A 22588-nucleotide genomic window follows, 5' to 3' on the forward strand; every position below is an offset into this window, starting at 1 on the left:
TGTTGGGCCTGTTGGGTCCTGTTGAGTCCTGTTGGGTTCTTTGAGGTTCTGTTGGGTTTTGTTGGATCCTGTTGGGTCTTGTTGGGTCCTGTTGGGTCTTGTTGGGTCCTGTTGGGTTCTCTTGGGTGTTGATGGGTTTTGTTGATTTCTGTTGAGTTCTGTTGGGTCCTGTTGGGTCCTGTTGGGTTCTGTTGACTCCTGTTGGATTTTGTTTGGTCCTGTTGGGTTCTGTCCCTCCTGGAATATGAGGTGCAAGCCCAGCACCCCCAGCCGTGGTCGCTGCCCCCCGTCCCCCCAGCCCGCCCTGGCAGCCGGTCCCTGCCTGTCCCAGCTCTACACAAAGCAGCATGCACAGTCAGTCTCTCCCTCTCCTCCTTCTCCTTTAGGCTTTCTTACACTTCCCCTTCTTCTCCCGCTGCTGGAACTTCCGGAGCCGCCGGGCCCACGTGTCCCGCCACTGGATCACCAGGCTGGTTTTGTCTGCAATGATGCCGCTCTGGTCGGGAGAGTCCTCGTTGTTGCCCAGCAGCAAATACTTCTTCATGGGCTTGATTTTGGGGCACTTGCAGGCGATGTCCTTGGAGTGGATCCACAGGATCTGGTCGCCGCGCCGGATGCGGTTGCTGCCCTGCTTGTAGACGGAGATGATGTTCACCATGAACTTCCACCAGTCCGCATTCTTCTCTGCCTTCAGCACGTGGATCTGGACAGCTGGAGAAAAACAACACACAGGCAAGAGAGGAAAAGGAGTTAGTGCTTGGGCTGGTGAGCAGACAATGAGCTTCAAGCCTTACCTAATGGGCTGTGTGAGGAGGAGGGATTTTGCAGCAGCCAGGGGATGTGGAGACCCCAAAATACTGTCCCCAGGCCACACCCCAAGAATAGGAGCAGCCACTGCTGCATCTGAGGGTCCAGCAGAGCTTCCAAGGGCACCACAATCTTGGGAGATGTTCTCCAGCTCTGTGCCTGGCAGAGTCACTGAAACATCTCTGCAAGCATGGATGGCAGCTCTGGACCCTACCTCTGGTGTCCTGGCAGAGCACTGAGAGACCTCCAGCTCCCACAGCCAGAGGGAGGTGGGAGAACAGCCCTGATCCCTGCACAAGGTGCTGGTGATGATCATGATGGTGATGGTGATGATGATGATGATGTTTTCCAAGCCCATGGCCGATGCTGTGTAACCTCCTCTGCAGCCATGGACTGAGGAAACCTCAGCCTTTGCTCTTTCCTGGGGTAGGGCTAAAAATCAGCTCCCAGGAAATGCCTTCCCCAGGCAGGGCCTGCCCAGCCCTCCTGGGTTGGTTTGCCAGCTGTGGGTGAGGATTCCCCAGCAGGAGGGACCCAGGGAAGCCCCAGGTGAGGGTGGTCTGGCTGGGAGAGCAGGCAGGGGCCAGGCCCTGCACAGGCTGGTGCAGCACCACCACAAAGAGCTTTTTTAGCCAAATCGCTGTGCTTTTCCCTTTTCCCCACTGCTCCCTCCATGCCCTGGGAGCTGTAAACCCCTGCCCACTCACCTGCCTGTCTCAGCTGCCCCAGTGGGACCAATCCTGTTTGTATAAATTAACAGAGGGAGAAGGAGCTCCCAGAAACCTCAGGGAAACTATGCCCCTTGCCTTGTAACAGTCCAGTTTTCCCCCTGGATGGAGGAGCATCCCCCTGTCTCTGAAACCAAGTGATTCCAGGCTCTGGGAGGAAGCAGAGCTCTGCAGCCCAGCACAGCTTTTTAACACGTTGCAAAATATATGGGGAATTTTTTTCAGAGCGTGTCATGGAGGCCAGATGCTTTCATTAAAAAAAAAAAAAAAGGGAAAAGGGAAAAAAAGGAAAAAAAAAACAACCCTAAGCTCTGACCATGTATTTCCCTGTCTGGTGTGAAGGTAACAAAATGTGAAGAGTAGCCAATTTTTATTTTTTGGAAACAAATCTTTCCAAAAAAGCTTAAACCTTTGACCCGCCTGGGTCCACACTGACAAAATGGAGAAAATGAATGAAAAGGAACTGGAGAGAGGTGGTTACAGGAAACTCTGCTCTAAAACACACAGTCTGTTTTTTTTTTTTATGTCAAGGCCCCTGTCTCTTATTTTTTCCCTTTTTATTAATGAAGTGGAAGGAGTGAAAGCTTTGAGGAAGGCTTGGCTGGGGCAGGCACAGCTGCCTGCCCTGACAGCCGGATTTCTGCCCACAGCCTCACGTCCAGGACGCTCAGTTGCTCCTGAGCTCAGTTCCTCCTGAGCTCCAGGGGTGTTTGCCTGGCTGTTTCAGTGCTGAGCTGGGACCAGCATCTCCCAGGGGACACTGGACATGCAGAGAGGCAGAAATGGGCCAGGATGAATTTTTGAAGCACCTAAGCTGGGTTTAAAGGCTCCCTTCCCATGATTTGGAGCTGATTTGGAGCTCTGGCTCAGCTGTGCCTCCCAGTTCAAAGCTGGCTTTGGGGCTTGGGGCTGCCATTCAGCTGCCCTCTCCTGGGACAGAGCTGGGCTTTGTGCTGAACTAACTGCTCTCCCCTGGCTGATGTTCCACTGAACCCCTGCTCAGGCCTGTCCCTGTCTCTGCATCCCTGGAAAAGCATCCCTGGAGAAACATCCCTGGCAAAACCCCTGGGGCAGCAGATGGAAGGTGATAGGGGGTGATTGTTCCTCCTGGGGATGGTGCTCCCCTTGCTGTGGTCCCCTGGGAGCAGGAGAACAAAATCAGAGGAACTGCAGCTTCCGCAGCTCCAGCTGGGGCCAGTGACACTGGTTTCAGTGATGGGCTCTAGTTCAGACTGGTCACAGTGGTTTCAGTGAGGATGGGCTCTGCTCCAGACTGGTTTCAGCAAAGAGGGAATCCAGTCCAGCTCCTGATCCCACCTGTGCCTTGTGCCTGCTCCTCTCTGACCTTTGCAAACTCTGGGCAGCCGAGCCCTGGGGGGAATCTGAGGCTCCTGCATCCCAGGCACTCCCAGAGATGCAGAGATTTTTCTCCAGGTTCATTTCCCTGCAGCCTGCTCTGCTCTCCAGGGAGCTCCCAGGCAGCAGAGGGGCCTGGGGAGCAGGGGGACAGCAGGGACACAGCAGGGGGACAGCAGGGGGACAGCAGGAGGACAGCAGGGGGACAGCAGGGGCACAGCTGGGTCCTGGTGAGGGCAGGGGCTGCCCCAGGAGCCCCATCTCGCTTGACACTGACACTCCTGAAGCACAAATCCCACCTGGATGGTGCGTTCCAGCCCTCACCACATTTTGTGCTTTGCCAGAAGAAGGGGACAGAGTGGTCCCCAGGCTGGGGAAGGGGAGGGAGGGTCCCTCGTCCCCTCCTCCTGCATCCCCAGAGGTCAGGGATGCTCCCAGCTCCCCAAGGCCTGGCTGGGAGCCTCCAGCCACAAGAAAGCCCCAAAGGCTGGAAGCAGGAGATGAAAGCCCAGGGGTGGATGGTTTGATGTTAATAAAAACAAAACGCAGCCCAAAGCCTCAAAACAGCATTTAAGGGCAGCTGCTGGAGGCTGAAAGCAAAGCAGTGTCTTGCAGCATTCAGAGATCATCATGAGTCAGGGCCTCAAACTCCTGAGGCTGCCATGAAAACAGCAAGGCTGGGGAAAACCTAATTATTTAATTACTTTTTAAATTTACATTTGGGGTTTGTTTGTGATAAATCTCCTGAGTTCAAGGCTTCCCCTGCTGAGGCTGACTCAGGGCTGGGCTGCAGGGCCAAACCTGTGCATCCTGTGGTGGAATCCTGGAATATCCCACACATCCCCTGCACAGACTTGTCTGTGGGAGCTTGGGCACCATGGCTGGGCTGGCCCTGGAAGGTCCCAAGGAGGGGCAGTGGGACACAGTGGGACACAGTGGGACACAGCACCTGGGGGGTATTATTGAACATGGCCAGGTGGGAGGGCGTGCTGGGGACAGCCCTGGCAGGCCCAGATGTCCCAGTCCAGGGCAGGGTCTCCAAAGGCTTGGCTCTCCTCTCACTGCACAAGTGCAGCGGAGTCCATGTGGATTCTATTCCAACCAGCAGCCAAAGGTGACCCCGACACCATCTGGGTTTGGGAATGTAAAGGGCTGGCTCCTCAGGAGCAAAGTGTTAAAATGGGATTTTTTTCCCCCTTTTTCCAGTTTTTAATTTATCTGGCGGCGGCTTTGCCTCGCTCAGGTTGCCAATTTCCTACTGGTTTAATATTGGAGATTTATGATCCCTAATCCCTGGGTGTGCCCTGCTGCTGGGGGACCCTCACTCCCTCAGCACATGGCTCCAGCAGGGACTGCTCAGCCCCAGGAATGGGATTTCTCCACCTTCCCAGCAGTGCAAGGGGCTCTGAGTGCGGGGCTGGTGCTTCCCCCTGCCCTGAGTTTTTTTGGGGATTCGGGTTTTTCTCCCCCTCCCTCCCTCTTTTCAAGCTGCCTTTTGAAAACACATTTTGCTTTTTTCCAGCAGCCCCTGCCAAGCTCCTCTCGACAAAGGGGGTGACTAAGAGAAGGCTCCGCTGAAGGAAGGATTTTTTTACTTTTTTTTTTTCCAAGAAAGGGCAAAGTGAGCAAATGATCTCACCTTTCGGATGAGGATTCTGTTCCGCAGCCCCATTCCCTGCCCAGCACTGGGATGGGGATGCAGGGCCAGCATGGGACCTCAGTGCTGGTACAGAACCAGTCCAGCATCACCCGTGCAGGACCAGCCCTGCTGCAGCACAGGCAGCTCAGCACCGGGGGCTAAATGGAGATTTAAAAGCTCCAGGTTTCCTTTACCACAGTCACACCCACAGAGAGAGGGAACATCCCCAAAATCGGGCAGAAAATAAGAAAACGTGGCACTGAGGGAGTGCAGGATGTCCACATCTCACCTGGATCAGCATCACCTGCTGTCATCAGATAACCCCCCCCCCTTTCTGGGAATCTCCATCCTCGGTGGGTTCAGCTAGAATCCCTTCTGCTTCCCCGGAATTTAGGTGCCCCCACCCCAGCAAACCCCTCCTCTCTTCCCGCTTTTCTGGGAGCTGAGCGGCCCTGCGCTTCCCCACGCAGCCCAAAAATCCCAGAAAAAGCGTTTCTGCCTCTGCTCCTGCCTCCCCCTCCCCGAATCTCCCGCCCGCCCTCCCCCCGTCCTGTTGAACTCCAAATATTTGCACCCAAACCCATCTCGCGGGGAAAAAGCCCAAATTAAAATAAAAAGGAGAAAAACCACAAACCCGACAAAAACAAACAGATAGGAAAAATAAATAAGGGAAAATATCCCCTTTGAAAGGCTGAATGAAGCGGGGAGCTAAAAAGCCCCATTGAGGAGCGGGCGGATGATAGCTCCGATTGAGCCCGCGGGAGAAGGAACTCTGTTCAAGCTAATTAGGGCCTTTTAGGACATTCAGCCCGGCGATGCCAGCAGAACGGTGAGGAAAAGAGCCTCCTAATTGGCTTCCTGCTGGGGTGTCAGTCCCAAAGTCTTTATTATCCCTCCCTGCACCTTTTCAACCCTTTCTTCCCTCCCTGGCCCTGCTGAAAGCCTGGGCTGCCCCGGCATCGCTCACCCCGCTGCCTCTCCAGCACGGTTTGTTCTCAAAAAACAAATTACCGTGGCTATGCGGCTGGTGGGGCTGTGGGGGACCCTTCCATGGCCAGGAGGGTCAGGTGGGAGCACCCCAGTGCCAGCACTGGGACAGTGTCCCCACACCTGAACCAGCCCCAGCACACGGCTCTGACTCACTGTGAAGCTGCAGGAACGATGCTGAGAAAAGAGAAGGGAGAAGCTCATTCCAGCTCCCCTAATCCCTGCTCCAGGGGCACCTCGTCCCTATTCACTGGGATCTCCTGCCTGAGGCACCTCTTGGGCCACCCACACCTTCCCAGGGTCTGCTGCAGCCCACAGGGCAGCCCTACACAGAACCGGGTGTGTCACCCAAAATTCCAATAGAACTGAGTGAGAGTGTCACCCAAAATTTCAACAGATCCAGGTGTGAGTGTCACCCAAACTCCCAACAGATCCGTGTGTGAGTGTCACCCAAAATTCCAACAGGACCAGGTGTGAGTGTCACCCAAAATTCAAATAGAATTGAGTGAAAGTGTCACCCAAAATTCCAATAGAACTGAGTGAGTGTCACCCAAATTTTTAACAGATCTGGGTGTGAGTGTCAGCCAAAATTCCAACAGAATCGGGTGTGAGTGTCAGCCAAAATTCCAACCGAACTAAGTGTGAGTGGCTCCCAAACCTCTAATAGATCCGGGTGTGAGTGTCAGCCAAAATTCCAACCGAACTAAGTGTGAGTGGCTCCCAAACCTCTAATAGATCCGGGTGTGAGTGCCACCCAAAATTCCAACAGAACTGGGCGTGAATGTCACCCAAACTTCCATCACCCAAACCTCCAACAGAACCGAGTGTGAGCTGTCCCAGGGCTGCACCACCCTCTGAAGTCTCCTGGGAATTATGGGGGACTGGATACAGGTGACAGGGAACTGCTTGCTGCTCATCTCCACAGCAAAAAATATTTTAAATATTTTAAAATATTCAAAAGCTGTGGCAGATAACGGCACAATGAGAGGGGACCTGGTGTCATCATAACCAGAAGACACTGGAAAGCACTTGGAAAATGTGAGTCTCCTGCAGATGCTGGGATAGCCCCCAAATGAGGGTCCAGACTTGGGTGTGCTCATCCCAAGTGACACAGGGCATCGCTGTCCCTCCACACCTGGCAGGTCTGGCACTCCCAAACCAGCACACAGCCAGCACGGCTGTGGCCGGGGGGCCCTGGGGACACCCCCGTGGGGACACTCCTGCCCCGCATCCCCGTGGCTCGTCCCTGCACAGGGGACACTCACCATAGTCCTTCTTACAGTACTTCTTCATGTTGATCTTCAGCTTCCCCTTGGAGGCTTTGCAGTACGAGTCACAATCTGCGCGGGGAGAGAGGGAGGGCAAGAAAACATTAACAAAACAAATCAGCCCGCAAATGCAGAAAGCGCTGGGGGAAGGGGAGCGCCTCCGAGGCGCGGGCTGCCGTGAATAAGCAGCGTGCCTGTGATATCCATCTGCCGGGATGGGGCCATTGAGAAACCCTTCCTTTCTAAAGAAAGCTGCTCACAAAGGAGCCCGGCCTCCTCCGCCTCCCCCGGGCCGGCTTCCCCGGCCGCCTCTGTCTTCCTGGGAGACCCGGGGGCCTCCCTTATTGTGCCACCCAGGGCTTTTGAGAGCCACACAAATTCCCGCTGTTCTGCAGCTCCCACTGGAGCCTGCCCGGAGCCCACAGAGGCCCCATTGTCACCCCTAACCCGGGCCGGTGTCAGCCTTTGGCATTCATTGCCAGCAGATTCGGGCCGGGGTCAGCCCACCACAATGCGGGTCACGGAGGAAATTAGCAGCCCATGAAGCATTAGCAAAGCCTTTTGGTGTCCACTCTACTGAAGTGTGCAAATAAAATACCCCAGGGGGAACATTTCATTTCTAATGGGCCCCCACTGCTGGGACACGTTGGCCTGGCCCGGAGGCCGGCGGGAGCCTGGCACGGCCCCATGGCACTGCCACCGCTGCTGGCCATGGGCCACGACGGGCCATGGGCACGGCCCTGGGGCCTGCAGGGACACTGAGCCCTGCCCTGGAGCCTGCAGGGGCACTGAGCCCTGCCCTGGGAGCTGATGGCCCTGCAGTGGGTGGGCAATGCCCTCCATACACTGCTGGGCACAGCCCCATGGCACCAGGCCCGTGCCAGTGTGGCTACAGAGGGGCTGGGCCATGCCAGCTGCCAGGCCCGGGGTGGGCTCGTGGACATGCTGCCCGTGCCCATCCACAGCTCCTCAGCACCCATCGAATGGCCTGATCCAGGGAGAAGGGACAGGGCTGCCTGCAGCAGGAGGCCTTGGCACACTCACAGCCCTTGGAGGCCTCAGCACTGTCACAGCCCTGGAGACCTCCATCTCTCCCAGCATCGTCCTTCCCCAGCCATTGCTGGGGCACAGGTGCCAGCAGCACCGCTGAAGTGCCCCAGGAAGCTGTGGGGAAGGTGGCAATGCTGCTGGCATGCCATGGCCAGCTCACACTGGGTGCTAAGACCATGAGGAACCCCCTCAGCACCAAGGCCTATGACCCCTGTGTGCCCCAGCCCCTCACATGTGGCCATGCAGAGTCCCCCAGGCTCCCTGCTGCTCCTGCTCCTCAGGAGACACCCTCAGGCAAACCAGGCTTTCTCTCTTCCAGCATGACCCAGCCAGGCCCAAACCCAAATCCAAACCAAACCCAAACCCAAACCCTGTGATCTTCCTCCTGGCAGAGCCCCAGCCAAGATCTGTGCCCTGCTACAGCCTGGCCAAGGCCCCTCCAAACCCTGATGGCTGAGGTTTTCCAGCCACTCGTGCCTCCCATTTGTTTTTCTCATCTGACAGGAGACACACGATGTGAGACTCCTGCACCATTTGTCCCCAAATGTTTATGTGACAAACCTCAGGAGTCCCAAGGCCTGTGCTGCCTGGCTGTGCCAGAGGCTCCTTGTCCTGCAGGTCCCTCTCCATGAGGCTGCAGAGGATCAGCCTGGGACATCCTGCCCATGGGAGGTGATGCCAGAGCCCAGCCACAAGGAGGCTGAGAATTCCCAGAGCTGCTTGAGGGACACCCTTCTGCTATGGGGGGTCAGTGTCCAGCTCCTGTCCTGCAGGAATGATGAGGGGGCAGCAGGATGGGCCCAGCTCCCTGTCCCACTGTGCTGCACAAGTGTCCCCTGCTCAGGGGGCAGAGCAGGGCTTGATGCTCACCCTGCTGCTGTCCTGCCTGTCCTGCTGACCCAGGACTTCCCTGAGCCCCTCTCAGCCCGTGTCCAGCCCAGCCACCCTTGTGAAGCACCCTGCCCGTGGTGCAGGACAAACCCGTGGTGACATCCCAGCCTTTCCTCCAGGTTTGCTCAGCTGCACAAATATTCCAGTGCAAATCCCAGTTCCAGAGCCACGAGCCCAAACACAGCCAGCCCCTGGTGGTTTTTGGGTCAGCCCTGCATGCCCCGGGCTGGGGGATCAGCAGCTCCCCGCAATGAGCAGAGCAGGAGGGATGGGAGCAGCAGCTCCCAGCCGTGAGCAGAGCAGGAGGGATGGGAGCAGCAGCTCCCCACGATGAGCAGAGCAGGAGGGATGAGGAGCAGCAGCTCCCAGCCGTGAGCAGAGCAGGAGGGATGGGAGCAGCAGCTCCCAGCCATGAGCAGAGCAGGAGGGATGGGAGCAGCAGCTCCCAGCCATGAGCAGAGCAGGAGGGATGGGAGCAGCAGCTCCCAGCCATGAGCAGAGCAGGAGGGATGAGGAGCAGCAGCTCCCCGCAATGAGCAGAGCAGGAGGGATGGGAGCAGCAGCTCCCAGCCATGAGCAGAGCAGGAGGGATGGGAGCAGCAGCTCCCCGCAATGAGCAGAGCAGGAGGGATGAGGAGCAGCAGCTCCCAGCCGTGAGCAGAGCAGGAGGGATGGGAGCAGCAGCTCCCAGCCATGAGCAGAGCAGGAGGGATGGGAGCAGCAGCTCCCCGCAATGAGCAGAGCAGGAGGGATGGGAGCAGCAGCTCCCAGCCATGAGCAGAGCAGGAGGGATGGGAGCAGCAGCTCCCCACGATGAGCAGAGCAGGAGGGATGAGGAGCAGCAGCTCCCAGCCATGAGCAGAGCAGAGGGACCGGGATGGGAGAGGCGCTGGAGCCGCTGGCTCGCAGAGGGAGCAGGTGGCGGGCGGCTGCTTCGTGTCGCTCGCAGCTCAGTAAAACGTGTCAGCACAGCCTTCAGCAACTTTGCAGCTCAGCCCATCCCCTTGATAGAGCTAATTCTCTGGCTGGGCAGAGACTTTTCACAGCTAAACACCTTCTTTGTTTTCCTTAATTTCTTTCTTTCTTTTTTCTTTTGCAGAAAGTTGAATTTTTTTCTGTTTAAACATCTTTGGTTTGGGGGTTGTCTGGGGTTGCTGTGATGAGGCTGAGAGCTGCAGTGTGCTGAGTGCCCATCCCGTGATTTGTTAGTGGATCTTGCTCTGCCCGGAGCGCTGATGCTGCCGGGGCTGGGCAGGAGGGAGGTGCTGGCAGCAGAGCTGCGGGTGCTGAGTGTTGCTGCAGGGAAGGGAAACCCTGCATGCACCAGGCGCCTCTTGCTGCACTCTCAGCCCCAAGCTCAGCTCTGAGCCGCTGCAAAAGCCACATGTCGGGAACGGAAATTAAAGGCCCCTTGATTCTGACATGATAGAGCGATTAAAGCCACATTTCTTGGCCTGGGTACCTAACTGGAAATGCAGATATAAGGCTTAGATCCCCAAGGGGATTCAGATTCCTAATCCGAATTTATGCAGCTAAATTCCTATTGATTTCCCCCAGGTAGGGCCCTAAATGCCTTTGTGGGCTGTGATCCAAGGTGGAGGTGTTGTGGCTTAGGAGGGAGCCCCGACCCTCACAGCCTGAGCCCAGCACTGGGGTGAGGGGCATTGTCCTGCCCTCCCTGCCAGGGCTGTGCTCTCTGAGGCTCTGCAGGTGGGCTCTGGGTGCCCCCATCTCCTGCTGTCACTGGCGGGGATGTGCAGCCAGACTGAGCCACTAAAGGAAGGTGCAGCCCCAAACAGCAAATCCTAAATCCATTATTCCCTTACCAGAGAGAGCAGGACTGAGAACTTGGAGTGGGGTCTGCCTTGGGTCCCAGACACCCCCAGAGTGGGGCAGGGCAGACCAGCAGGGCTGGCTTGGTTTGCTGCTATGCAAGGGGAGGCTGTCCTGAACAGCTTTTGGGTTCCTGCCCTTTTCTCTCCCTCCCCAGAGTTCCTGGTCAGCAATCCTCTGTGCATGAGCTGCCCCTCACCATGGGGGTGAGCAGCAGTGACCATGGGGACACAGCAGCTTCCAGCTCCCCTCTGGCTCTGGCCAAATCTGAGCTAAACCTCTCCAGAGGAGGCCCTGAACCTGCACAGGGCTGCATCCTCAGCTGTGGCTGGGGCCTGGAGGAAAAGCTCATGGGGCAAAAAGGGGGTGCCTGGGGGGCTGGAGAAAAAGCTCCTGGAGCAAAAGGGGAGTGCCTGAGGGGCTGACCTCGGGCAGGGCAGGGGCAGCAATGTTGCGTGTCTGCTCTGGGGCTGAGTGTGGGCTCAGAGCTGGATGCTCAGAGTGTTCCCCTGGGCATGAAAACCTTTCTGTGAGCTACCCAGAGCAGCCCAAAGGCAGCTGGGAGCCACATTCCCAAGGGACATGGGATAAAATGCAATCCAGCCCTGGGACAGGAGAGGATGGCCCTGTGGCAGTGGTGGCAGGGATGCCTTTGGCTCTCAGAGCTCTGGAGATTTCCGCAGATGACCACGAGCTCCTGCTTCACTTCCCACAGCACTGAGGCTGCCCATTGCTTCCATCTCAAAGAATTTCTTTACCATGTCCCCCATCAGTCCCAGGGATGACTGCTGGAGTCATTTGGAGAGCTCCAGCCCTGCTTTCTCCAGGCTGCTGGCTCTGGGCCTGTGCTGAGCTCTAGGGAAGGAGGGGGTGCTCTGCAGGAGCCCCCTGCTCTCCCAGGGAGCAGGGATGGGCTCATCCCCATGGGACAAGCTCAGGGACTGCAGCCTCTGGCTCACAGTGACCCTGAGGGATCACTGCTGTCATTTAATTTGTGCAGGACTCCACTGGGAGTCTTTGTCTCGGAGCTGGCTGCTTTAATGTAAAGAAGCTTTAATAAAATAGCAAAGCTAAGGCAGAGAATCCTCCCCAGGATTTCAGCAGTGGCATCGTTTGTCCTGTGCTTTGCTGCACCCTTGTCTGGCCACTGAGTGGACAGGGGCCTGTTATCTCTAAACTGTGTCTGTTATCAGTAAACTGGGTCTGTTATCACTGAACTGGGTCTGTTATCACTACTTGGCTCTTCTCCTCTCACCTGGCCATGCCCCAGCTGTCCTGACAATGCCCTTTGCAATTCTCATGCACAAATCAGTGCCCTTCATGCCTGGGCAGCTGCAGGACAGCTGGTGTCCCCAGCAGGGTGGCCTTGGCCGTTCCTGCAGCATGGCCGGGGGCTGGAGCAGGGAGCCACATCCCTTCCAGGCCATGGACCTGGGATCAGCTGGGACTGGGTGCTCCAGCCGTGCCTGCTGTGCTCTCTGGGGATGGTCCCCAGGTGTGAAGCAGTCTCAGCCTGTGGGCAGGGATTCCAGGGCCCTGGATCTGCCCCCAGAGGGTCTGTGCCAAGCCTCGGTGCCCAGCAGGCCTCTGGCACCGGTGGTGTTTAACCAAGTGGCCGTGGACTGTCCTTGGTCCCCTCCCAGCTGGGAGCAGCGGTCCCAGGAGCTGGCAGGGGTCTGTCCCTCAGGCTGAGGGGGGCTGTGACCAGTGTGCCAAGGCAGAGGCACCTGCTGGGCACCAGAGCATCCTCTGCTCTGCAGAGCGGGCTGAGGAGCCCTTGGCACAGCCCAGGAGTGTGGGGGCACCGAGGGCAGCCCTGCGCTGTGCCGGGCACAGCCCCCGCGGCACTGAGCCGTGCCACTCCCCGGCAGGGCAGGACAGGGCAAGCGGGAGGAGTAATTTCCACTCGAATTCATTCGTTTGTTTCGGTGCTTTGCAGACCCAAACCTTCCCGTGGGACCCCGCTGCCATCCCTGGCAATGGACGCACAAAACCTTTCCTGCGGGATGGCACCTCGGGAGCACCTCGGGAGCACCCCGAGCCCTGCCTGCAGCGGCTCCTCACAGCCAGCGTGTCCCCAGGGTGCTGCCCAGTGCCCCGTGCCAGGCTGGAGCTCGCTGCCCGTGCTGCGGGAGGATCGCGGGCAGGCAGAGCCGGGAGCGCCGATCCCAGCGGATAACGGCCATTAACCTCTCCCTTGGAACAAGAAGGTGCAAATGAGCCCGCAGCAGCCTCCTTTCTTCTGGCTGAGCAAGATTGATTGAAAAACAAATTGGCGCAAATAAAGCATGTAATTAGATTAAAGCCTCTCGCCTGGAGCGGCTGGAAAGCGGCAGCGAGGGATTCCCGGAGCCCGCAGCCCCTTCCACCTCCGCAGCCACTTCTTCCCACCTCCTCAGCCCCTTCCCACCTCCGCATCCCCTTCTTCCCACCTCCACAGCCCCTTCCACCTTCGCATCCCCTTCTTCCCACCTCCGCATCCCCTTCTTCCCACCTCCTCTGCCCCTTCACACCTTCCACCTCCTTAGCCCTTTCCCACCTCCGCAGCCCCAGCCCCGGTGGTCCAGCAGGACCAGCAGCTCCAGGATGCGACCGGGCTGTCCCCCCACATCCCGGCAATGCCCCCGCAGGCCCCTCGGCCGCTCCTGTCCCGGCTGGGGTGCCTTTGGTCCCTCCCTGGCAGCTCTGGGCACGGGTATCACCGCAGGCACCCCCCAGCACCAATGCAGCTCGAGGGGAGTTCCCTCCCTGCCCCCCGAGCTGCCTGGGCCGGTTTGGGGATGGGGATGAACAGCCCGAGGGGTTTTTGGTGCTCCAAAACACAGGACAGTCGTGGCCTCAGCAGCACATCCCAATATTCCCGGGTCCAACGGGAGCAGGAGATGGCTGCTGGGGACAGTCCAGCTGTGCCAGGCACCTACTGGAAACGCTGCACTGGAAAAGCCTGCGGTGGGAACACTGCACTGGAAAACCAACACTGAACTGGGAAACACCTCACTGGAAAACTCCCCACCATTACAGCTCTTCCACACCACTCTGCCCCCTCCCAGGGCTGGCTGCACATTTCTTATCCCCTCCCGCGGGATTTATCCAGTGTTGAGCTGCACATTTCCTATCTCTTCCCGCGGGATTTATCCAGTGTTGAGCTGCACATTTCCTATCCGTTCCCGTGGGATTTATCCAGTGCTGAGCCCCAGGACACGCTGGGGATGTGGGGTACAGATCCAGGGGTGCCCTGCCAAGAGCCACTGCCAGCACTGAAATACATTCCTAGGAAAACGCCTGTCCTCGGGACCTGAGCACCCCATCAATCTCTGCCTGACAGCATCTCCCAGCCCTGGGGGAAAATCAGAGTTTTCTGTTCAGGAGAGATGCAGAAACAAGGAGCTGGTGCTGGGACAAGAGCTCTCATTCCAGGGGGAATGAGCCTCTGGAAATGGCCCAGGATGGGGAGAGGGAATTCGTCAGTCCCGACTCGAAAGCTCGAGGCTTGCCTGTGGTGGGATGTGGGGATAAAGGGTTGCAGGGGTAAAGGGATGTGGGGATGAAAGAATAAGGGGATGCAGGAAGGGAGGGGTTTGGGGTGAAGGGAGTGGGGTGCAGGGATTTGGGGCTGGAGGGATGCAGGGATGTGGGGCTGGAGGGATGCAGGGATTTGGGGCTGGAGGGATGCAGGGATGTGGGGCTGGAGGGACGCAGGGAGGGATGCAGGGATTTGGGGCTGGAGGGACACAGGGATGTGGGGCTGGAGGGATGCAGGGATGTGGGGCTGGAGGGACTCAGGGATGCAGGAAGCCCGGCACTGGGATGATGAGAGCACAGTGCCGTTGTGCATGAAGTTTATCTGTATTTCAGCAGGTTTGGGGGTCGTTTTAGTTTTTTTCCTTCAGACTTTCTGAGCTGTTTTGAAGTGACCAGGAGCTCCCTCACGGGAAGCCCCTCTCTCCCATTGTGCTCCCAGCCATTCACCGGGATCACCATGAGAAAACTTTCAGAGGGAGCTGGATGCTGCTGATCAATCAATCACTCAATCAATCACACAGCCAATCCATCACCTCGCTTACAGCTGGGACAAGGCAGAGAAAGCCCGGGTAGGGCTGAATGAATTCCTCCTTTGGATGGGCACAAAGCTGGAGTCTCCCAGGCCGAGCCCGGATTTACGCCGGGGTGAATGAAATGAGGATTTCCTCTACCGCCTGAGCCGCAGGGAGCGGGGCAGGGCTTTGTTCCCAGGCTCGGGATGCTCCCGGCTCTCCGAGGGCTGACACTTCCCCACAGCCAAGGGCTCGGGCTTTTCTCCCTGCCGGTGCTGAAACTGGAGCCCCAGCTCAGCAGGGAGGGCAGTTTTTCCGTTCCTGGTTCTTGGGGAAGGATTCAGGCTAAAATTTGGGTACCACAGCCTGCAGCCAGCTCTGCCCCCGGTCTCCTCTGCCCTCTGGGAAAGCTGCAACTGCAGCCAGAGCTGCTCTGGGTCTGGGAGGGCCAGGCATCCCTCAGAACTGGCTTTTCCCTTTCCTGCACTTACATCCAGCCTCTTCACCACCAGCCAGGAACAAAAGGACCCAAAATGACATTTGGAAGGGCCAGATCTGGTTTTGTAACTGCAGAGGTTGATTTCCAGGGGAAAACCATGGGGAGCTGCATCAATCCAATCACCTGGTTTTATTTAAGGCCCCTGGCTGAAATCATCCATTTCAGATAATCATTCCCCAGAAAATCTGGATTTGATTCAGATAAGACAAGGACTGACTGGCAGGTTTGTAAACCTTTGTAAACCCCCCCACTGCTATTTTTGTTTGCCCTTTCACTGTGGTCTCTTCTGTCTGGGAGGGACCAAAAAAGCACCAGAAAAGCTCCTCTTGCCTGGCAGCAGAAATGAGGAGCAGCCCCTCCTCTTCCTCCAACCTCCCAGCATGGAGAGCATGGATGCATTTCATCTAAACAATTCATTTTGGCTGGTTTTCCCAAACTGATTGGGACCCCTGAGAGTAAAGCAGAGCCAGGCAGGACCCCCCACACCAGAGCTGACGCCTCCCACCCCTCATTCCAAGACCAGCTTGGCCCGTGGTCCTTGCAATGGCTCAGGTTGGGGTGATGCTCCCTCAGCTCTTGGCCACTTTCTATCCCACATGGCCATGAGCACAGGAAATGGGGCAGCATCTCTCCCACAACTGCCTGCACTCAAAGTCTCCCATAATTGCTTTTCTCATCTTGTTTCCAACCCCTTTTTCTCCCATAGCATGGGAGCTCTGCCTCGCAGGCACTGATTTAGGGATTTGTGAAAAACCCCACAGATTTCAGCAGGGTGGGGATGGGAGCTGAGAGATGCCAAAACACAGCACTGCTGGATGCCCCCCGTTGAGGAAAAGGGATGAAATATGGAGGGTTCAAGCTCCTTGGATGAAGCAGTGCTTAAATCTCCAAAACAAAATCCCAGTGAGAACAATTATGATGGGATTCTGGGCCTGATGGATTGCTCAGCTTGGCTCAGCCTTCACTGGGCTTCCACTGGGAGAAGGCTCCTGGTGGGATGCCCGGGTCCCTGGTCACCCCATGGGGCAGGGAATGGGGACATCTGTCCCTCCAAGGACACAGGGATCCACAAGGCACTGTGCCAGCATTTCCCATCCCTCCCAGAGCATGGATAACCCACCCCAGCCTCCAGCCAGGGCTCTGAGCTAAGGAAGGGCTCTGACCCTGCTGGGATGTGCTCAGTTGTCAGCTTCATGCAGCTTTATGTTCTCAGTTATCAGCTGGGCTTTAGACCCCTGAGCAGCCCCCCTCCCATGGCAGGCTGCTGCTGTGTTGGCACACGGTGAAACCTGTCCCTCAATCAGTCCCACACACCCCCTGGGATATCAACACTGGGGACTGAAGATCCCAGGGCTGTCCCCTGCTCCTGAGCCTGGGTGACAATCCCTGCCACAGCACTCGGCTCAGGGATCAATCCAAGGTGACATCTGCCATTTTTAGTACAAACTCCTTAATTTATGAACCACTGAGACAACAGTAAACAGCTTTTACACATCCTGTCCTTCAGAGCTGGGGCTCAAACACCCCGGGAATCTGCAGGCAGCAGCAGCACAGGACAAGTCACCCTTTGAGGGACACTCTGGCTCCTGCTGCCATGCCCTGGTCAGCACCATCGGGCTCCCTCGGTGACACGGGGGGACAGAGGTGGTTCCTCTCGGATCCAGCACTGGGTAACGCCCCTGTGCTCACAGGTTCAGCAGGAAATCCTCCCGCACCCTCCCTGCACACCGGGGAACAGCGGGCTCTCAGGATGCTGCCCGCGTGTTTCCAGCACGTTTGGCATCAAAGGAAACCCCTCGTCCCGGTACGAGCAGCAGGATTTACGGTTTTGGTGCAGTTTATCTCGAGGGACGCGATTGCTGAGGAGACATTGAGCACCGAGATGCTCCAGAAGAAGGGAACAGAACGTACACGTACCTGCGGGCTCCTCGGCGCTGCTGGCGGCCGTGGTGGGCGGAGCAGCCGGGATCTCTGCGGGACAGCGGCGCACACGGGACACACAGGCGACAAGGGAGGGAGGCGAGGTTATTGCAAAGCCCAGAGCTGCTCCCTGCCCACGCTGCAGGCTCCCCTCCCAGCCGCGTGTGCCAGCGAGAGCCCCCAAACCAGTACAGCGGGGACTGGGGAACCGGGCATCCCTCAAAGCTGTCACAAAGGGGGTTTTTACAAAAGAATCTGGCTTTTGGCTGCGTGCTGCACTGTGCCCAGCCCCCGTGGCTGCTGTCACTGCTGTCCCTGGGCTGTCCCCTGCAGCTGCTGTCACCAGATCCGAGGCAGTGCTGGCGCTCCCCTGGTGAGAGGCAAGGTGCAGGTTCAGCACTGCTGGGGTGCAAGGGGTGCCTTCCACGTTTAAAGGAAACACAAACACATCTGGTGCCAATTCCCTGGTCCCTGGCTGTGATTTGGGGCCAGCTTTGCAGAGCTGGAACCACATCATGCTCTGGAGACTCGTTCCTAGGCCTGGTGTGTTTGTTGGGAGGATGGACTGTGGATGGATGGATGGAGGGAGGGAGCTGCACGGTCCCAGCTGTGCAGGATGCTCCCCTTGGATGTCCTTCCTGCATTCAGGGCATGGTGCTGGCATTCCCCTGCATTCCTGGGAATCCTGGGGGGAACACCCACCAAAGCAGGGTTTGCTGGGGGTGTGACAGTAGCTCATAGGGCATCAGGTGATTCTTGGGGGGCCTCACTCTTATGCAACTAAACCCAGCACAAGCCACGGCGCATGGCCAGGCAGCACTGGGAGCCAGCACAGCCATCCCACAGCTGGGCTGGGGGTGCTCAGCCAGGCCTGACACAGACCCAAGGTGTTCTTTTCATGGCTACAAGTCCCTGGGAACAGGGAATTACCAGCAGTGGTAAACCAGAGAGTGGCTGTGCCCAGCCCCATACCCTGGATGGGCCATGTTGAAATCCTGGGCCTGTCTTTATAAATGCCATGAATCCTGAGGGAGCTGATGCAAGGAACAATCTGCTCTCTGATTTCCCCTGGCCCTGGGGAATGATTCATGATAAACCTTTGTGCACACTTGCTGCAGAGCAGACTGGAGCCATGGCTGGAAGTCCTGGGGACAGCAAGCCTCTGCTTTGGGCTCTTGCTGTCCCATTGCAACACGGGCAAAAATGAATCCCAAGTGACCTCAAACCACTCTGGAATGTGTGTTTTCTTCAGCAGGAGAAGGTGGAGAAAGGGTCTCTGCCCCAGAATTTGGCAATGGCTGTGCTGGGGGGGCAATGGTGTGGGAACAGACTGTGGGTCTCCAGCAAAGGCTGGAATCTTTTAACCTTCACTTTTCTTGCTGGGCCTTTTTCTCCTTTTAGCCGCAGGGAATCCCCCCTTAGGGGAGTAGTTCCTCCTTCCCATCCCATCCCATCCCATCCCATCCCATCCCATCCCATCCCATCCCATCCCATCCCAGGCACACTAATTTTGATGCTTTGTTTTGTTTTGTTTTGTTAGGGCAGATGATGTCCCACAAGGAGCATGAGCCACTGGAAGGTCCAACAGCAGCAAACTCCACAGGCAGCAGAGAGGGGCACAGGACTGAACCCCACCTTCCGAGGCAGGGAGAGAGAGGGGATCCAGGTGTTTGAAGAGCAGAGGCTACAATGGAGGCATTTTGGGAGCTGTACCTGCCTTGGGAAGGCAAATTGAAAAGCAAACCCAAGGAAGCCAAGGGTAAACCCACCCATGGCAGGGCTGTGTGAGTGCAAGAGCCCCTGCAGCAACCCAGGGGGTCTCAGATGTGGTGGAAACTGCATCAAAGGAGCAGCTCCTGTGGTCTGAGCTCTGTGCTAGCGCAGCACAGCCTGATTTTGGAGAGAAGAACGTGTTTCTAGTGATCTGTAGCGATCCCCCTAAGCACAAAAAATGTGATTTTGGAGCACCTCTGTTCCATGAAGCAAAATGGAATTCCCAGCAAACCTGGCTGTAGATGCACTCACAGAACCCCCCAAGGAGGCAGGAGAACTGCTGGAAGCTGCTGTGAGTTCAGGACCCCATTTGGGCAGAGCAGAGGGGTCCCCAAACAGCCCCACACCCCGAGCGCTGTGGGGTTCAGCACCCCCAGCCTGGGCAGCGGCTCCGGCAGGGTTTTAAGGGTTAAAATCCCCACTCCACAGAAGGGAAGAAGATCCACCTACTTATGCAGGGGGCGATGGGGGAGCGGCTCTGCTGGTAGCCCTTGGCGCAGCGGTTGCAGGTGATGCCGGTGACGCCGTCCTTGCAGGGACACTGGCCCGTGGTCTGGTTGCAGGTCTGGCCGGCCGCACCCACGGGGTGACAGTCGCACTCTGCGGGGACACACGGCAGCGGGGTCAGGGCAGGGCGGTGTGGCATCGGCGGCAGCTCCCCTGGCACCGCTCCACCCTCTCTGCACTCCGAGAAACCCCCGGAATGAGCTGGAACAGAGCTGGCGTTGGGCACAGGGCTGGGGACAGCCCTGGAGAGGGGGTGGCCCTGTCACAGCACCACTGCGGGGACAGGGTTAGGGTTTAGGGTTAAAGGACACAACAGCTCACCCCATCGGTGCTGAGATCAGGAATTTGCAGGATTTAAAGGCAGGGAGTATCGACCACTGCCCCCATCCAGCAGCCCCAAACCCCCGGGACTGGTGCAGGGCTGGTACAGGGGTACAAACCCAGCAGGGTGGTACAGTAGTACACAGGTACAAAACCAGCAGGGTGGTACAGAGATACAAACCCAGCAGGGTGGTACAGGGGTACAAATCCAGCAGGGCTGGTACAAACCCAGCAGGGTGGTACAGAGCTACAAACCCAGCAGGGCTGGTACAGGGGTACAAACCCAGCAGGGTGGTACAGGGGTACATAACCTGCAGGGCTGGTACAAACCCAGCAGGGTGGTACAGTAGTACACAGGTACAAACCCAGCAGGGTGGTACAGGGGTACACAGGTACAAACCCAGCAGGGTGGTACAGAGGTACAAACCCAGCAGGGTGGTACAGAGATACAAACCCAGCAGGGTGGTACAGGGGTACAAATCCAGCAGGACTGGTACAGGGGTACAAACCCAGCAGGGTGGTACAGGGGTACAAACCCAGCAGGATTCCACCACCCCTCAGTTCAGCAGGAAGCAATCGCTCGGGAATTCATCCCACGTGCACTCCAGGAAAAATCAAAGCGGTCCTTTCAGAGCCCTCCCCGCTGAGCAGCATCCCTGGCAGCTGGCACTGCGGGCACAGGAAGGAAATGCCCTTGTGGGATGGATGGGGGCTGAGGACCTGCTGTTCCCGGCCAGATGGATGCAGCCTTGCCGGCAGAGCCGGGCAGATGTGAAGGGTTTGGCAGGAGATGTAAATACTGCACTTGAAAACATTCAACATTCACCAGCTCATTTCCCACAGTGGGACTTCACCGGCACAGCTGTTTGGGGGAGAAAAAAATTTTAAAAAGACAAAAAGAAGAAAAGCCAAAAACAAAAAAAAAAAAACAAAAAAAAAACAAAAAAAAAAAAAAAACAAAAAAAAAACAAAAAAAAAAAAAAAAAGAAAAAGCATCAGGGCTTGTTATCATCACTGCTCCAAAAGGATTAGGACCTCGCACATTTGTTAACAGCCCTGATTTCTAAGAGCTGCAAGCGCCGTGCCAGACTGTGGGCTGCCCCTGCTGAGCCGTGGCAGGGACAGGCAGGCAGGCAGGAAACTTTCCTTTTCTTCTGCAGCATCCCGGGAAGGAGCCAGCCAAATCCTTCCCTGGGGAGCGCTGATCCCGCTCTCCTCCTGCCCCTCAGGGGAGCTGCCTGCCAGGAACAGGGCTGGGGGACCCTGTCCCACTGCTGGGCCCTGGAGGGGCTGCACTGGGGTCAGGGCAGGGTGAGTGTCCCCAAGGGCACAGTGTTCAAATCCCCCAAGCCCCCAGACTGGGCACAAGCACTCCCAAGAGGGCTTTTCCTGGACCTTGCAGTGCTGCTTGGTTTGTTCTGCACACCCCTGTCTCTCAAACACCCTAAATGCGCCTTATTTGGGGACAGCAGAGCACATCCCACATTGGTTTGGGTTTCCAAGCGTTGGTGCTTGGCTGCAGGCTCCCTCCAGGCCAGCCCAGTGTGGTCCCGCACAGCAGCACCAGTCTGACCCCACTGGGCAGCAGCTCCTGGCTGATCCCTGCCCAGCAGGATTGGGTTGGTGCCTGGAGCACGCCTGCCCTGGGATGTCCAATTTCTCCCTGGGGACATGCAGGGCTCCAAAATGCCACCAGTCCTGACCCCACAGGTGCTGGGTGGGAAGAGACAGAGCCTTGCCAAAACCCGATGATTTTTCATTTGGAAGGGAAAGAAACTCCTCCAGAAACCGACAAAGCTTTTGCTCCTTTCTCCTCTTTTCCCGACACTTCTGATTTAGAATTTTTTTATTAAAAGTCTCTCTCCCCCCTGCCCTGAGCTCTCCCTGGGAAATGACTCCTTGCAAACCTGCCCACAGCAGAAATCTCCTTTTCTAAAGCTAATTTAGATTGGAAACGTTTTAACGGGAAATCAGTGTGGCTGGTGATGAGAAGAGGGATGCTTAGGTGGGAAAACTGGAGCCCCAAGGGATGGCTCAGGTAATGCTGGGGGAAAGGAAATAAACACACGTTAAGAGAAGGCCTGAAGGAGGAACAGGAGAGAAAAGAGTTAAAGAAGAGCAGAGAGTCAGGAGATAACAGAAAAATAAGGGAAGGGTTACCCAAGGAGAGGCAAAGGACAGGAGATGGGGAGAGCAGCCTCGTGTTTCAGGCATTCTCTCGGGGCTGCTCCAGACAGAGCCCATCCTGTGAGGAGCCCCTGGGTGAGGGGATCGCCCACATTTCAGTGGGACCGATCAGGGAAAAGACGGAAAAGAGGGAAAAAAGCCCTGGTGATGAGTGAGATCCTCGGGCTCTTGAGGCCACAGTGAGAGCACAGAGCACTCTTTGGACAGCACAGAAATCAATCAATAATCGAATGCTGCTGCTTACTTCCCTTATGAGGCAGTGGCTTGGCCAGCTCGCCCAGAGCTGCCGGGTTATTTTCAGAGCCGAATCTCTCTGAGGTTGTCTCCTGTCCCTCCAGACCTGGCTCTGTGAGGGCTCTGATGTCCCCACGTGTGATGTGATGTGCCCAGGGCTGCAGGGGGCACGAGTGGCAGAGGGTCGGGGACCAGGATTTCACCGGGATGAGACTCCGGCGATCTCTGGCACACCGAGGGGAAATCCTCCTCTCTGGGTGACGGACGGGCTCTGTGCCACCTGTGTCACCTGTGCCACCTGTGTCACCTGTCCCCAGCGTCCCCCTGGGCCCAGCCCGTCGTGCCAGGTCTGTTCCCAAGCTGCGGGAAGCAGGGCAGCTCAGCGGAGGCAGGAGGGGCTCTCCCCGTGCCTGCAGATGGGGATTTGCTGTCCCCGTCCTCGACAAACTGAACCAGCGCCAGCAATTAGGAGCAATTAAAGGTAATTTACAGTTCCCCGGCCAGTGCAAACACTCGCAGCCAGCAATTACAGGCTCTTCTCCTTCCCCAGCCAT

At 57.1% G+C, this 22588-nt stretch overlaps 1 protein-coding gene across 1 annotated transcript in view; it reads right to left on the reverse strand.

Moving 5' to 3' along the window:
• Positions 1-325: 325 nt before the first annotated feature.
• NTN1 (netrin 1) overlaps positions 326-22588 on the reverse strand; it is a 77893-nt gene continuing 55630 nt past the window's right edge. The window contains exons 3-6 of the mRNA XM_059485939.1: positions 19236-19385; positions 17010-17063; positions 6783-6857; positions 326-711 (exon numbers count right to left, since the gene is read on the reverse strand). Coding sequence (XP_059341922.1) covers positions 383-711; positions 6783-6857; positions 17010-17063; positions 19236-19385 — 608 coding nt within the window. The 3' untranslated portion in view covers positions 326-382. The remainder of the gene's footprint in view (positions 712-6782; positions 6858-17009; positions 17064-19235; positions 19386-22588) is intronic.

This window comes from Ammospiza nelsoni, chromosome 19 (genome assembly GCF_027579445.1).
Source record: "Ammospiza nelsoni isolate bAmmNel1 chromosome 19, bAmmNel1.pri, whole genome shotgun sequence".
NCBI classification, from domain to species: Eukaryota; Metazoa; Chordata; class Aves; order Passeriformes; family Passerellidae; genus Ammospiza; species Ammospiza nelsoni.